Source organism: Gasterosteus aculeatus, chromosome 4 (genome assembly GCF_964276395.1).
Source record: "Gasterosteus aculeatus chromosome 4, fGasAcu3.hap1.1, whole genome shotgun sequence".
In the NCBI taxonomy this organism is placed as follows: Eukaryota; Metazoa; Chordata; class Actinopteri; order Perciformes; family Gasterosteidae; genus Gasterosteus; species Gasterosteus aculeatus.
The window spans coordinates 475,001-492,500 of record NC_135691.1 but is presented as its reverse complement, the minus strand read 5'-3'; the positions used below and the strand labels follow the sequence as shown (position 1 = coordinate 492,500).

The 17,500-nt window shown below is 46.9% G+C and overlaps 1 protein-coding gene across 5 annotated transcripts in view; it reads right to left on the bottom strand.

Moving 5' to 3' along the window:
* LOC120817661 (protocadherin-1) overlaps positions 1–17,500 on the bottom strand; it is a 78,147-nt gene that overhangs the window by 7,393 nt on the left and 53,254 nt on the right. Inside the window, exon 5 of one of the 5 annotated variants that reach the window (XM_040174091.2) lies at positions 11,298–12,890. The exons of the other annotated variants lie outside the window; for them this stretch is intronic. Coding sequence (XP_040030025.2) covers positions 12,832–12,890 — 59 coding nt within the window. The 3' untranslated portion in view covers positions 11,298–12,831. Of the gene's footprint in view, positions 1–11,297; positions 12,891–17,500 lie in introns of those variants that run through there. 5 annotated transcript variants of the gene reach the window in all.

The window sequence follows — 17,500 nt, the reverse complement described above, 5'->3', positions numbered from 1 at the left end:
CCCCCATCACCAGGGTCCGCCCTGCTGGGAGGCTTTTTGATTCAAAAGGATGGCAGAGACGTCCATAAAGGATATTAAGCTTCATTTGTGACGTGCTGCATCTCCGTGCTGTAGGACGCCCGGCTGAGGGGGCGTGGCCTAAGAGCTTGCTGGTCGAGAAGGCGTGGCCTAAGTGCGACCGTGTTCTGCAGCGATGAATGATGCTGCCTCCAGGCTCTTCCTCTATGCTAAGCTAAGCTAGCTGTGACCTCGGATCAGCTGTTACGTTTCGTAAACACAACGTAGTTTCGCTCATGTGTTTGCCCCCCCGACCCCCCAGTCTGCCTCTGAGTGGAAACATTGCCAGCTCTAATTAAACTTTGGGCAGATTAGAACTTTGCCTTGTCAGTTTTCATCCGTGCTTAAACAAGTTATTACCTTTTCAGAAATTAAATTAGCTGGCAATTAATTAATCGACGTGGAGCCGGGAAAGAGGAGGAAGGAGAGGGGGGGGGGAGACAGGAAAGCAGAGATGAGGGGGGGTGGGGGGCAGTTGGCAGTAAATGAAGGAAATGGAAACATTGATTTATAGATATTTAAATGTCATCTGTTCTTTCACTAATTAGAGCGATGAAGACGAAGTCGTTTCTTCCAACCATCCGACCCCCCCCCCCCCCCCCAACTTATTGATTACTCTCTCCTAATAACATTCAGCGTCTTCTGTTCTTTGTTGATGCTCCATAATGTTTCAATGTTTCACACAACGGTCTCGTTGTTCCTGCTGGTTCGTTTAAGTTCATTTAATATCTTTATGTTTTCTTTCTGTTTATTTTGCATTGGAAGATTTTTTCCCCGCTTTTTTAAAGAATAAATCTGGAATCACTTTATTTCAAATTTAAACCAACATATTTTGTATAATTTTCATGGTTAATCCAGTATAGAATCATGTTCAAATGAAACACAAGTTCTTTGTAGCATCTGATTAATCAGCTGAGCTGCAGATTCACAAAAACTAAATGAAACCACGTTTGGGCTTCAAGTCACGTCGGCTCCCGAAAACTATTTTATTTATTCTGCAGCGTTTTGTATCCGAGAGAAAGAAGCAAATCGCACGGAGCGACACCGAGTTCAACAGCACGGCTTCTGCACTGTGCGTGTGCGTGCTGGTGTGTGTGTGCGTGTGTGTCGTGTGCATGCGTGTGTGGTGCTTGTGCATGCGTGCGTGCGTGTGCGTGTGCGTGTGTGTGTGTTGCTGGGTGCAGCACAGGAGGCTCACTGACGGGTTTTAAAGAACAATAAACTTTTAGGAAGTATGTTTTCATATTAATAAGATATTTTAGAGAAGTCCATTTCTGTCTCTGGACAGCTGAACGTGTAACTATTGATGTCGCGTGACGGGTCTTTCATGTTGCCGTGGCGACGGGGAGGCGTGAGTCCACAGAGCCGATGTTGCTTTCTGTGCATCAAACAATCGGCGCGTCGCTCCGGTTTCACGCCTTGAAGCTCACGCGAGCATCAAACAGGAAGCGGGACTGAACCCCCCCCCCCCCCCCCCCCCCCGACTGTAAATAACATCAACCGACTGGAACACGGAACAATTAAATAATAAATATTGTTGAGAAACCTGCCGATCAGATCTGAAAAAAGGACCGAATTAGCGTTGAGGTGAAATAAAGTGAGAAGAAACAGTCAATTTTAATAGTCCAGGGAAAGAAAAAAAGATGTCAAACACACACTACGACAACACACACGCCTGGACTCACACTAACACACACTCATACCCCCTGTTTGAAATCGGCCCACTATGAAGGAAAAATGATCCTAGCTTCCTCCCGCCATTTCCCAGGATGCGAGCAGATCCTCTCCTTCTACCTTGACCTTTCACAATAAAAGCCTGAGTCCACTCCTTCCACCTTTACCTTTCACTATAAAAGTCCTGAAGACTGACAACAAATCACCAGATCTGAACAAAGACTTTGATACAGGACCAAACCTGTCGGAAATGTCCTAGAAAGGCCACCGTACAGCACAAACTTTACTCTCAGAGCAGAGTTGACCCGTAAAAGCTGCACCCGGATGCCATGCTGCATGCTAACGTGCTAGCGTGACCCTCAGTCCATCAGAGTGTGTTTCTGTGTCTTCCTCTCTTCTTCACGGCTCAGGAGTGGGGAGGGGGGAGGGCTGTCATCGCGCTTCCTGTCGGATCAGGATAACAGCGCCAATGCAGAAAAATCACATGTGACAGGCGTGTAAGGATGAATCGGGGGAGTCTAATCTCTGGAGAAATCTCCCACTGTTTATGCTTCAACAAACGGAAACTTTGTTTTATTGTTTTATCTGAAGGAGAAACGATGACTTCAATGAAAAAAACACGGCAACAAAAAAAACACATAAATACCTGTTTACTAGTTCCCTTAACTTCCTTAATTGACATTTCAAAATAAAACAAATCTTCCTTTAATATGGTCATGTATGTCTATTTTGTTTTATTTACAATTTTTGGAAAAACTAAAAGGAAACGAGAGTAAAAAGTGGAACACAGGAGGAGACGATTCATCCTGGAAACACTCGAGCCAAACGAGGAGCGTAATACACTTTAACAATCCTCCTTTTTGGTGTTTAATCGTGAATTCAGATGCCACCGGAGATTTACATCAGAGCGCCTCCTCATTCCAGCGTGCTCCTCTTCCTCCTCACAGAGGCGTGGGGGGGTTGTGGGGGGTAAAGGGACTGACGAGACGAGCGAGGCTGCAGATAAACATGTTCTACGTTGAGATGATGTTTTTTCTATTCTTTTTTTGTGGAAGTGAAAGATCCCTGGAACAGAAAAGCAGACCGTGGCTCTCTGGAGGGAAAACTGCTCCAGCAACGAAACTTCATGAGGAGAAAGTGGTTCAGAGCGCGACGGCTGAATAATGCACAAGTCAGCAGAGAAATTTCCTCAATGGATGTGGCTACTTCCTGCAAGAGTTGTCACAGAATTATTTATCAGCTAAAACATACAAGGGACTCAAAAGTAATAATCAAGTGTTTCATAACTTTTGTTGTTTTAATGTTATTTCCTGTATTTTAGTACTCGAGCTACAAATGTTTTTCATCAACATCAAACGTCCCCTCCAAAATAAAGCAATAACAAAGTCATAAATGTAATTAAAGCTGAGATGATCTGTAAGGGAAATAAAAACAGATCTGCAGGAAGGAAGTGAAACATATTGTGAGAATAAAGGATGCAAGTCTACGGCTCTGATTTAATAAATAATAAAGCGTCCAGAGAGAAGCGGTGGCCTCGCTTTGAGAAACTTCGCTCTTCACACCTGGAGGTTATTTAACGTCGTCATGGAGACACTTCAGAGGAGAAGCAAATGCTCTTTTGTCAAAGTTACACGGCGACAGGTGGAATGTCTTTAAGGGAGCAAAATGAAAGCAAACATTGGAACACATAGATTATGTTGAATATGAGAGAACTTTCTGATGTCCTCAAACGTCTTTTTCTTGAATTTCTTTGATGTCTTGTTTCTATTTTAATCATCATGAAATAAAGTTTGATGAAACACACAAACTTCTTAAGGGGCCGGCGTGCTTCATTATCAGGAGGAAGATGAAGATCTTGGTGTACCGGTTCCCCGTAATGATGGTGGTGGACATTTGCATTTCCATGCTAAGAAGAAAGGAACCGGATCCACAGAGAGCAAACATCTGGTTCTCCACCCCCAACCCGCACGCCTCCTGTACGGCAACCGGTCCGATTCCCTCGGAACCAGGAAGTGCATGGACCCAAACCACAAACACACGCACACAGACACACACATCCTGTCTGGCGGGTGAAGCGATGCATTAAATGCGATTCAGGTTTGTCCCTTTCTGACCTTCCTATCGCTCATTTAGAGGCGTTAACTTGTTCAGACTAAATGCTTTTTACCCTCAAATGATTCGGCTGCACCTCTCCATCACAAACACTCCTCCGCTCTCCTCACTGGTACCGGTGGCTCATCCAGTTCTAAACATGGTGTAAGTCGCTTTGGATAAAAGCTGAAAGACGTGTGATGTAACACACACACACATACACACATGTGCACACACGCCTCTACGCAAGCCTTCATTATTGGAAATAGTGAAACACCTCTCGGTTTAGAATGCGCTTTGTGTCTCATTTCCACTCGGCCTGGAGTTCATTCCATCAGCGGCACATTAGACCCACAATGCAATGTGGCGCGCCACTCCTTCAGCACAGGGGATGCGACGCACTCAAACCAAGCAAGTGCGTGTGTGTGCTAGATTGTGTCACGTACAATAAGAGGGTTCCATTACCAGTACCGTGACGGGTACTCCGCCAGCGCCTCGTGTACCGGCTGCCGGCGTGTCACTTCCTGTTTCAGCCTCGTGCTGCTATTAGCGCGTCCCGGCGGGCGGAGGCGAAGTCCAGATGTTCAGAGCTTCAGTGGCCGCTCGCCTCCCTCAGCCTCTAATTGGAAGCAGCTCTCTTAGACATGGAGATCAACAGCGATGGGGGGGGGCAGTCATGATCATTCTACTTGTGCTTTTTGATCTGATCTCTATGCGACCAAGATGGGCTCTGAGGACGGACACGAAGCGGGAGGAGGAGAAGAAGAAGCAAGAGAGGATCAGACAGGAAATCCTGTCAGTAAAAGATGACCTCCAGATCTGAGTTTTCAGGCTTCACTCTAAACTATATTGTATCGTAAGCAGATGAGTCAGAATTCTAATCGGGTTCATGAGAGCCCATCAAAGGACTTTACTTGGATGGCAGTAGAGAACAAACATGAATCTCACACAAAAAACGGTGAAATAAGTGAAATCCATCCATGCAATCCATTAAGAAACGCTGTGGATGAACAAAGGATGGAAACATGGAGGAACCGTGTGAAGGTGTCTCAATGCTGCGCTGCTTGTTGTCTATTTTTACACATCTGTCATCTCAAAACGTAATGAGCATCATTGCTCATGAATACATATTTAACTTTCTCTCACAGTTCAAACTTTTTCAGGTGAGAAGCGAAACTGAAAAGCCTGCTTACTCCTCCCGGAGCTTTCTGACCTTCAGCTTATCAGCTGTCGTCGAATTACATCTTCATATATTTCTTTTCTTTTTGAGCCCCTTTATGTAATAGAAATCTACCAAATGGTCCTTCTGGTGGGATGAATAGAATTCTATCAGCGCCATTATAGTCCAACCCTTCAGTAGCTGCTCCACGATAAACCAAAGGAACCACATCAAAGGAACCACGGCAACGAGGTCAATAGAAGCATCTGCTCTAAATGCTTCCTAGAAGCACCAGCCAACCTCTCAAAGCCGAGTAGGGAGGTGCTGGAATACCAAAGAAACAACGAGACCTCCACCTACCAGACCTGCACCTACCAGACCTTTACCAGCCAGACCTCCACCTACCAGACCTTCACCAGCCAGACCTCCACCTACCAGACCTTCACCAGCCAGACCTCCATCTACCAGACCTTCACCAGCCAGACCTCCACCTACCAGACCTCCACCTATCAGACCTTCAACAGCCACACCTGCACCTACCAGACCTCCACCTACCAGACCTTCACCCGCCAGACCTGCACCTACCAGACCTCCACCTATCAGACCGTCACCAAACAGACCTTCACCAGCCAGACCTGCACCTACCAGACCTCCACCTATCAGACCGTCACCAAACAGACCTTCACCAGCCAGACCTGCACCTACCAGACCTCCACCTATCCGATCGTCACCAAACAGACCTTCACCAGCCAGACCTGCACCTACCAGACCTCCACCTATCAGACCGTCACCAAACAGACCTTCCCCTACAAGACCTCCACCTATCAGACCGTCACCAAACAGACCTTCACCAGCCAGACCTGCACATACCAGACCTCCACCTATCAGACCTGCACATACCAGACCTCCACCTATCAGACATTCACCAGCCAGACCTCCACCTACCAGACCCTCACCAGCCAGACCTTCACCATCCAGACCTCCACCATCCAGACCTCCACCTACCAGACCTGCACCAGCCAGACCTGCACCAGCCAAAGGGCCGACTCGCTCAAGACTCGCCGGAGCCTCGAGGACACATCCGTCAGAGCGGGACATCTGGGCTCCATCTGCCACGTTAATGATTTAACGTTCAGCTCAGAATGTGACTTAAAGTGACGGTACAAGCTTCTATGTGACCCCGTAGAGATGTGGATGTGGTCTCATGACCAACTACATACACAAAACGCTCACACGCCATCGTTCCTCGTTCATCGTGTGTGAACCATCTCATCAATGTCACTTTGTCAAATGCATCCGTCTGATACGATATCACATTTCAGACTAATAACAGATGTTTCTTTGTATTTTATGGCAGATGTTTCTTTGTATTTTATGGCAGATGTTTCTTTGTATTTTGATGAAAACGAAGGTGAGGAATGAAAATGAGAAAAAGAAACTAGGAAAGAAGATTAGGAAACAAGGAAAAGAAACAAGATGACGACAAATAAGAGGACAAAAACAAGAAAAGGAAAGGAGACAAGGACTCTTCTGTCCTCCCCATTAGTTTCCTCCTGGCTTCTGTGTGAGGTCTGCGTGAGGAAGAGGAGGAGGAGCAGGAGGAGTAGGAGCAAGAGGAGGAGCAGGAGAAGGAGGAGGAGCAGGAAGAGGAGCAGGAGCAGGAGGAGCAGGAGGAGGAGCAGGAGGAGGAGCAGGAAGAGGAGGAGGACCAGGAGGAGAAGGAGCAGGAGGAGGAGCAGGAGCAGGAGGAGGAGGAGGAGCAGGAGGAGGAGCAGGAAGAGGAGCAGGAGCAGGAGGAGGAGGAGCAGGAGGAGGAGCAGGAGCAGGAGGAGGAGGAGGAGCAGGAGGAGGAGCAGGAAGAGGAGGAGGACCAGGAGGAGAAGGAGCAGGAGCAGGAGCAGGAGCAGGAGGAGGCACGTGAAAGGCAGCTGCTTTGACAGCAACCAAAAGGAGACATGAGGAAGATGGAACGAGGATGGAATGGCCCTCGTCTTCATCACATGTCATGTGACTCTGAGGAAGTAGGAGGCGCAGAGAGCTGAGAGGACCAAATGAGGTCTCTCCTTCACGCTCGCCATCCGACGCATTATTGTCTTCCTGGATTGACTTCAACCGCTGGGGCAAATCCTCGACAAACCGTACATGAATAAGTCCTCTTCCCTTTGCTTCTGTTTATGCAAATGAGCCCCCCCCCCCCCCGCCAAACGCCTCTTTGGCTCCACCCATGCAAATGCGGGCCAAGGACCCTTTACAAAGGAGATACTGTGAGAGAGGGAGAGGATGTACAAGAAAGTGATTGAAGGAATAAACCAGTAGCAGCGCTGCATGCAGGACAACACTGCTGAATATCGATGCATCGTGACACTGATGATGATGATGATGGTGGAGGAGGATGAAGAAACGAGGGTTCACGGCGTCTGTGTTGAAAAAAGCAAAAACAAAGAGGAAGAAGAGCCAGCGACGCCCCCCCCCCCCCCAGCTGCTCACAGCTAACAGGCTTAAATGGGTTCTGTGACGATGTGTTCAGGAGCGTCGGACAGCAGAACCACTCATGTTACTACAATGTTGTCATGAAGTATTTTATGTCTTAAATGTGAACATCAGCAGGTTTAAGTTCAGAACACAAAAAGGAGGGATTAGTTCTTTTCTTTGCTCATATGTTTGCGTGAACTTATAAAATGATATATTTATTGAACAAATACTCTTTATTTACAGTAAATATAGTTTATGGTTCAAATTATTGTGTGTTGTTTTCTATGAAATTTGTTTGCCGTTTGTTTCCACTTCATTTCCGTTTTTTGCCTCGGAGGTTTACAGGGGGAACGTGCACTAACACACAGACACACACAGACACACGCAATATAAACCCTCAGGATCTCAACTCAGCCAGCAGGGGTCAGAGGTCAACAGGAAATGGACAGGAAGTGGACCTTGGAGGACTGTGCTGGTGTGTGACCGGTATTACTGGAGCAGAAGAAGATCTCCCCTCTGGACAGCACTTCCCTTCATCAAACACACACGCACACACACACGCACACACACACACGCACACGCACACACACACACACACACACACACACACACACACACACACACACACACACACACACGCACACACCCACAGCAGCAACATAGTTGCCGGAGTGACGTGACGTGATGTGATGGCGGCCTTTCTGCCTGCCGTTTGCAGTCCGTCACAGACTTTCTCATCCTCAGCTTTCCCTCCCAGGTTTTGGCACAAAAACTCACACACACTGACGCACACACACACATACACACACACACACACACACATAAAACAAGCTGAACCCGTCCAGTGCTTCGAGGTCCTGGATGAAGTTCAGACTTCTTCTTTGTTTGTTTGTCATCACTCATCGTGTGTGTGTGTGTGTGTGTGTGTGTGTGCAGTGTTCACTGCCACGGCTTTACACACATCATGAGTGATGCTTTGGGTGTGTGTAACTCATGTGTGTGCTCCGCATTAGAAGCAGCCTCAGCGTCACTGACCCGTGTTCGCCTCGCTGTGTTTTTATCTCTGCTTGTGTGACCCGAATTGTAAATACAGCATCCTTCACTAAGCTGTGTGTTTTAACTGTGTGTGTGTGTGTGTGTGTGTGTGTGTGTGTGTGTGTGTGTGTGTGTGTGTGTGTGTGTGTGTGTGTGTGTGTGTGCGATGAATTATGAGCAGCAGCCTCAGCTCGACCCGATCTTTGTTTGGCTGTGTGACTTGTATCTTGCATATCAATGGGTGAGTTATCAGTAGAACCTGTGAGTGTGTGTGTGTGTGTGTGTGTGTGTGTCTGTGTGTGAGCCAGAGGTTAATTGAGGCGAGGGCCTGTAAGCCGTTACCCGGGGTAACGCTTCCCATCCCTTCTCTCATTGGCTATTCAGCACCGTGCGCCCAGCAAACACACTAACGCCGTGTCGCTTCCGAGCTCCAGGCCAGAGGGGGTCGCGCCGGGTCGCGTACCCGCCGCCGGAAGTTCATCGCTGGGCCGTCGGGGCGGCGAGGCCCCCTGATCCAGACCCGCTGGAGCTCAGACAAGGAGCTAATCCTTACAGCACACAGGAGAGGATTACCCGCACACACACAGACACACACACCTCCTGCTGCTCCTCTCTGCCTCTTCTCCTTCATCTCCTCCTCCAACTACTCCTTCTAGACTGCTCGTCCTGCTCCTGCTGCTCTCCTCCTCGCCGTTATGCTTCTCAACCTCCCTGGTTCCGATGTCCTCACCTCCTCCTCTACTGCGCCGCTCCTCCTGAGTCCGTCACACCACTCAGGACGAGGAAGGACGGAGGTGATCTAGTGAAGCGAGGATGAGGAGGACACGAGGTCAAAACATCAGAGGAGGAGGTCCTCTCCTCCTCCTCCTCTTCTTCCTCCTCCTTCTCCTTCTCCCTCACAACCTGTGTGTGTGTGTACATATATATATGTGTGTGTGTGTGTGTGTGTGTGTGGGTTCAGGACTCGCCAGCAGCCGAGCAGAAAGCTTTAATGAGAAGTCGCTGTTTACTGAGGACAGAGTGGGACCCACACACACAACACACACACACTCATATAGACTCACAAAGACACACACAGCACTGTGTACAAACACACACTGCGACACACTCCCACTCATAAAGACACACACACACCAACCAGTGCAGTAATTTGGAAGGTTTTCTTTGTAAAGCAGTCTGTCCTCTGTCTCCTCATTAAGGAGGACAGACCAGACACACAGACACACACACACTCTCACAGACACACACACTCACACAGACACACACACTCTCACAGACACACACACGCACACACTGCTGACCCCACAGTGCAGCAGACTTCTGCTCTCACTAACTATTTGGCTCTGTACCTTTTTTGTTTATTTCTGTGTGTGTGTGTTTTTATGTTTTTGTGTAGGTGTGTGCGTGTGTGTGTTTTCTGTGTGTGTGTGTGTGTTTTTAAGTTTTTGTGTGTGTGTTTCTGTGAAGCAAAAGAACACAAACGTCCGTTGATCCAAACGTGCCTCCAGGAAGTGATGTCACAGCTCGTGGCTCTGATCTGATTGGCTGTCAGGTGGAGCTGACAGCAGCCCTGTGAAGGACACACACGAGGCTGCAGATGATGACGACACATTAGTGTGCGACTGACACATTAAGGAGGGGGGAGATTTGCCTGCTGACTGTCCTCGTGTCTCTTTCCTATTTAATAAATCAAATGATGGAAGTTTTAGTGAAGTTATAGAACTATATTGATTTATTTCATGACACACACACACACACACACGCACACGCACCCACACACACACACACAATGCTGGATGCAGGTGTCACTTGACTCGTAACACACTGTGTTTCAGCCTTCTGAACCGACGAGCAGCACACAAACACAAGCAACAACACACACACACACACACAAACAACACACACACACACACACAAACAACACACACACACATAGACACACACACTTTAATGAACAGGAAGAAGGATGATTGCTCGCTCTTCACCTGCTCCTGCATGTACAGACATGAATGTGCTCCTGTGTCGTGGTCCCCCCACACACACACGCACACATGCACACGCACACGCACACACACACGCACGCACACACGCACACACACACACACACACCGCCCCCCCCACCGTCCAGAGAGTTGGATGGTGATTAGCGTTGGGATTCTGGGACTCTGGCCTCAGTTTTCATTAACAGCCATGAACACAGTTGTGCTGCACCACTGAGACCCACCGCAGGCTCTCAGAGTGTGTGTGTGTGTGTGTGTGTGTGTGTGTGTGTGTGTGTGTGTGTGTGTGTGTGTGTGTGAGAGTGTGTTTGTCTACATCTGTGCAATCTTTGATGACCCGGGTGGAGCGAGAGAGAGAGAGAGAGAGAGGTGTTGTTTATCATGGTAGTAATTAAGCCCACAGTTCGGCTTTAATTAAAACATAACAGCAGCACTAAGTATGTACTGGTTCTCTCTCCCTCTCACACAGACACACACACACACACAGACACACACATCTTTAGCTCTCTATTTAGCACGGGAAAAACGACCACAACTTGAAACCCTGTCAGCTCAGACACAGAGTGAATGCACACACACAAACACACACACAAATACACTAAATTACTAAATCCATGTTTATCCTCATTCCTTTTACTTTGTTTCGTAGATCGCTGTGTGTCTCTCTGGGTTTGGATGACGATAGACAGCACAAGGTCAGTTGTGTTGTTTCAATGTGTGTAACCAACGACATCAGCGTCACATCCGTCCCCGAGACCATTTCACACACAGAACACAAAGTGAAAAAACCCACAAACTAAACGGCCATCTTTGTTTTTGTATCAGCACTTGTTTATTGTATTGAAACCCTCTGAATACAAAGTACATTCACAGGTGCAGCGTGGGCGACTCGCTCAGCGGCTTCTGTTCCGACTCCTACAGCAAACACACCTCGTTACAACTTCACAGCCACAAACATCCCGTCCACAATAAACACACTGTGGCACCGACATACAGTCTGGGCCCGTCTGTTGCTAAGCTAACCTCACGCTAACCTCCCAGACGAGTCCCACGCGGGTTTATACATGGGTTATATGAAGCAGCCGCTAGTTTGGTCGCTAGTTGGCTAGCTAGCCCGACAGAGTGTGATGGATGGAGCTTCAAATCCATCCTGCTAAATCAATAATAAATGATAAACCAGGAAAATTATGAATAACTCATAATTCCTTATTTTTCAAAAAACGAACAACCAAACTCCATGTGGGTGGGACACAAATAAGAGCGTGAAAATAAATGAGATGCTGTTCATACCGCTGACTATGAACTGAGCTTCCATGACAAGTCGTGAATATCGCGTCATGTGATGTAAGCTAACTGATTCCAGTCTTTGAGCTAACTGCGCTAAACACAGGGATGCAAACAGCTTTCCGCCGCCTCCTGCTTTTTTCACGACAGTTTGGTGACTTGTGTGAATCGTGCAGGTCTGAAGGGTTTTTTTAAGGGGGGGGGTCTGATTGTAATTCAATCAACAGTAATTTGCGCAGCAACAGCTGACCAGCAATAATACCTGGCTCGCAAGCGTCACACACTCCCGCCTCATATCCAAATTCTTATGAAAGAAATTAAAAATCGGACTTCAACCTCCCCGTCGGCGCCTCGCCCCGACCCCCCCACGTCCGCCGTAGCGTCCTCATCAAGTGCAGGGATATTTGCCGCGGGGCGAGGCCTTCGATTCCCTCGCTCTTTATTAACCCTCCATGTGTTTGCATCGCTGTAAACAGACACGACTCCAGGAGACAAACGACAGCCTGACAGTTTCTAGCTGTGTTTCTATTGGCCGCTGAGAGGAGGCGGAGCTGGCTGATTACCCATCGTTAACCTCGACCTCTGAACCCTACAGGCCACCACAAGAAAAGTCAGAAAAGGGATAAAACGGGACTGAATGTACCGTTTCTGCAACCCCCCCCAAAAAAAGACCTAATAATCCAGAATCCACGAAAGCTTCAGTTAATCCACACAAAAAAGTTCATATCCAGCAGCCGACAAGGCGTCTGGAGGGAAGAAGACTTCCAGTAGAAGTCCTCGTTACTCTGCACATTGCAACAAAACCTTCTTCTTTCATCAGGGATCTTTTCCTTTTTTTCTTATTCGATTCTCTTCGACGGGGGAAAAGAAAAGTGCAACATGGAGCAAAAAAGAAGGTTTGAGGACCACGGGCGAGGAGGGAGGAGAAATCCTCAGAAGTGCAGCAGAGAGGAGGAGAAGAAGGCAAAAAGCTGGAGGAGTCAATGTGTTTCTTTATGTAAATTGGAGGCGAGAGAGAAGAAAGAAGCTCTAGATGCTCTGTGTGTCTTTAGTTTTGTCTTAAGTCGGCCTTTTTAGTCCCGCCCCTCTCTCCGGTTCGCCGCTGGACGCCGCTCCACCTACAGGAGGATAGATACCAACGTCTTACACCTCAGGAAGCAACGCAGCGCACAAAAATCACATTCCATGCAAAACGGGAAAAAACAAAAAGGGAAAAATTTAATTAATTAATTTTAAAAAAGCTGGAAGAAAAAAAAAAAGATGCTGGAAGAAAGGAGTCAAAAAAGATGTAGCAGCAGTTTGTAGAGCCACAATATTGCACTACTCAGACGTGGTGAATTTCAATCAACACAAGGTAAATAAATGTACCAACAGGATCAGTGGCGTCATTTAAGAACACAAAGATGATCAATAAACTAATATTAAAGCTTTAATCCAGAGAAGTGTGTGTTCCTTCATTGGAATCACTCAACGCTTTTATAGATATTAAACTCAAAGTCTCGCTGCGTTCAGCTGTGAGCCAGAAGGTCTACGTCAGTGAGTCAGGTGACCTCGAGTGGTTCCACTCCTCTGCTCTCGTCTACTTTCAGCTCTCATTTGCATTTTGAGAATATTTGCGAGTTTGTTTGCATGTTGATGCTCGTTGGTCAAACTACTGCTGGAGGCTGCAGGTGTCCCAGTTCACCCAGTATCACCCAGTGGTACTACTGAGTACTATGTGGCACTCTACGGTATTATTATTATATTAATCATATGTACTAATATTAGAATCTAGTAGTACCAGTAGTACTAGAAATACTAGTACAGATACTTTTATTGGCTACAGGATGTGCACACACTTAGTTGTATTTAGTTCATGTGAGAGCCGGAGGGGTTACGTCTAATCCGCTCCTCCTTGCCTACTCTTCCCTCTCTCCTATCCTCTCCTCATCATCCTCCTCCCCCCTCCTCCCCTCTCCTCCCCCCTCCTCCCCTCTCCTCCTCCTCCCTCCTCCTCCCTCCCACCACGGCAGCATCGGTTGGAAAGGAAATATGCAGTCGGTTGTTTAGCGCCTCCTCCTCACTACCTGCTCCAGAGGTTACCCTCCCCCCCCCCACCAGGCGCGTTTGTTACACATCACCGGCGCCTCCTGCCCCCCCTGACACCCCCACCCCCCCTCCAGATGTCATTGATCCTGGAAGTGGGTCACGGCGGTGAGGCGACACGAGGCTTTGAGGCAGTGACTCTAGCGTGAGTTAATAAGTGTGTGTGGGGGTCTAACAGATGCTGGAGGTGCAGAGGGTGAAGATCTTTGTCCCAACGTGGACCCCTCCCCCCCTGCCCCCCCCCCGTGGAAAGAGAACCCACTGCTTCAGAGGAAGGCAAGCGAAGCTCCTGACCTCATTTATTTTATAACTAACACAAAGAACTTTCCCTTCTCCTGGACGAGTAACAATATGAGGTTCTAAGTATCCGGAGTTACAATATAAGGTTCTCCAGTCAATACCATTACAATATAAGGTTCTCCAGTCTATACCATTACAATATAAGGTTCTCCAGTCTACACCATTACAATATAAGGTTCTCCAGTCTATACCATTACAATATAAGGTTCTCCAGTCTACACCATTACAATATGAGGTTCTCCGGTCTACACCATTACAATATAAGGTTCTCCAGTCTACACCATAACAATATAAGGTTCTCCAGTCTATACCATTACAATATAAGGTTCTCCAGTCTACACCATAACAATATAAGGTTCTCCAGTCTATACCATTAGAATATGAGGTTCTCCAGTCCATACCATTACAATATGAGGTTCTCCGGTCTATACCATTACAATATAAGGTTCTCCAGTCTACATCATTACAATATAAGGTTCTCCAGTCTATACCATTAGAATATGAGGTTCTCCAGTCTATAGCATTACAATATAAGGTTCTCCAGTCTACACCATTACAATATAAGGTTCTCCAGTCTATACCATTACAATATAAGGTTCTCCAGTCTACACCATTACAATATAAGGTTCTCCAGTCTATACCATTACAATATAAGGTTCTCCAGTCTACACCATTACAATATGAGGTTCTCCGGTCTACACCATTACAATATAAGGTTCTCCAGTCTACACCATAACAATATAAGGTTCTCCAGTCTATACCATTACAATATAAGGTTCTCCAGTCTACACCATAACAATATAAGGTTCTCCAGTCTATACCATTAGAATATGAGGTTCTCCAGTCCATACCATTACAATATGAGGATCTCCGGTCTATACCATTACAATATAAGGTTCTCCAGTCTACATCATTACAATATAAGGTTCTCCAGTCTATACCATTAGAATATGAGGTTCTCCAGTCTATAGCATTACAATATAAGGTTCTCCAGTCTACACCATTACAATATAAGGTTCTCCAGTCCATACCATGACAATATAAGGTTCTCCAGTCTATACCATTAGAATATGAGGTTCTCCAGTCTATAGCATTACAATATAAGGTTCTCCAGTCAATACCATTAAAATATGACGTTCTCCAGTTTATACCATAACAATATAAGGTTCTCCAGTCAATACCATAACAATATAAGGTTCTCCAGTCTATACCATTAGAATATGAGGTTCTCCAGTCTATAGCATTACAATATAAGGTTCTCCAGTCAATACCATTAAAATATGACGTTCTCCAGTTTATACCATAACAATATAAGGTTCTCCAGTCAATACCATAACAATATAAGGTTCTCCAGTCTACACCATTACAATATAAGGTTATCCGGTCTACACCATTACAATATAAGGTTCTCCAGTCTACACCATTACAATATAAGGTTATCCGGTCTATACCATAACAATATAAGGTTATCCGGTCTATACCATAACAATATAAGGTTCTACAGTCTATACCATTACAATATAAGGTTATCCGGTCTACACCATAACAATATATGGTTCAATATAAGGAGCAATTAGCGGTTAGGTGTCTTGCTCAGGGACACTTCAGCATGGGACATGGGGCAGCCGGGGCTCAAACCACCAACCTTGCAGTTCCCAGTGCACCCTCTCTACTCCTGCGCCATCACGACCCCTGTATCTGCTGCAGACGTGGAAAATGGTCCGGGGCCAAAATGGAAATGGCTAAAGAGTGAACATTGAGTTTGGAATATTTCACCACGGATACGTGAAGCGTAATACGACCAGAGGAAGGAGATTTTGATTGAATCAGACAGGAAGGTGGAGGCGGGTTCACACCCAGCAGGAGAAAGGACTTCAGCTTCTACTGTCGCTGCCTTCCTGCCGTCCAGATTCCTCCAGCAGAAAAGAGGGTAAAAGATTGGATGATTTTCTTTTTGTTATTATAAACAGGCTGTTGGTTTGACCCTTGAGGAGGAACCAGTTCCTCAGACGTTTAAACCTACAAACACCTCCTTTTCTTTTCCACCCGACAGAGATATTTAACAGCCAAGCAGCACTCTAATAAATCCTGCGACCATGATGTATTCGCTCGCCCCTCAAGGACAACTCACAATCATTAATATCTCCCCTCTCGGCTGCTCTGTATGCTCCACAGGCTTTGTTGTGCCTTCCTCTGTGTTTCACTTTGCAGATCAAGACAAAGTTTCCCAGTCCCGGCAGGAAGAGGTCGGAGGTCGCGGGGTTTCAGTGACGAGCCCTGCCGATGGCTGACATCCGGTCCGGAGGGGAAGCCATATGTACGTGCTTGTCTCTGGAGGTCGACTCTGTGTAGGCGTATATGTTTCCTTCCGCTCGCCGCTGCACAAACAGTAAACAACTGACGCCTCGGCCAGTTTCCCGACTACGAAGTGGAAAGATTCATGGCTTCTTTAGGTTTTGTTGGTGAATCACTGAAGAAGATTATCTAGTCCATCTATCAAATGTAAGGCTGCAATCAGCGCCCCGTTAGCTTAGCTTAGCAACAACTAGATGCCGAGGGAGTAAATCTCCAAACTCCACAGTGAGCCTGAGGATGACATAACAATAAAGGAAAGTACAGCGAGGCCGAAGCAGGGAAATAAACCTGCTGCCTTCCAGCACGACAAGAGTCCTCAATATTCTGACCGTCCGTGAAAAGACATCCAGCCAAGCGGAGCAGCAGAGCCGAGACAAACTCACCAAGAACCGTTGTTGAGTTTGTACTCCATGGACACAAGGAGAGGTGGGAGGCATCTGCCTGTCTCAGTGAGGAGGACAAGTGGACTTCATTCCATTCCCAGAATCGTCTTTGTCTCAGACACACGCCCCAAAAAACCCAAAAGCTTTTAGAAGGTAGAAAATGTCCGTTTGATGGAGAAGGTGAAGCCGAGGTAGACGAGGAGAAGTGGACCGGGGACCGTGGGTCACCTCCAGGGCCCAACGCAGAAACCAGTGGTCCTTCAGAACACTGCACAGTGGAAAGGGGACTTTGTTTTGTGCAGAACATCCCACAAGTCCACGACATTAACTTGTGAGTGAAATGATTAAACGTTACCGAGCGGCACATCGTCCTTCCTCTTCATCGAGACAATAGAGACAACCTGCTTTAAATACGCTCAGTTTGAAGGGTCCTTAAATAGGGAGCGAGTACTAAAGGAGATGTGAGGGCTCCTGGTACTTCTACTCTTCTACACCATGTTCTACCATCAGCACATCACAGGCTTGCAGGAAGAGAGACGCTTTGAAAAGGGATGAAAGACGTTGGATTCATCTTGGTTTGTCTTTTTAGACACGTGATTGTGTGG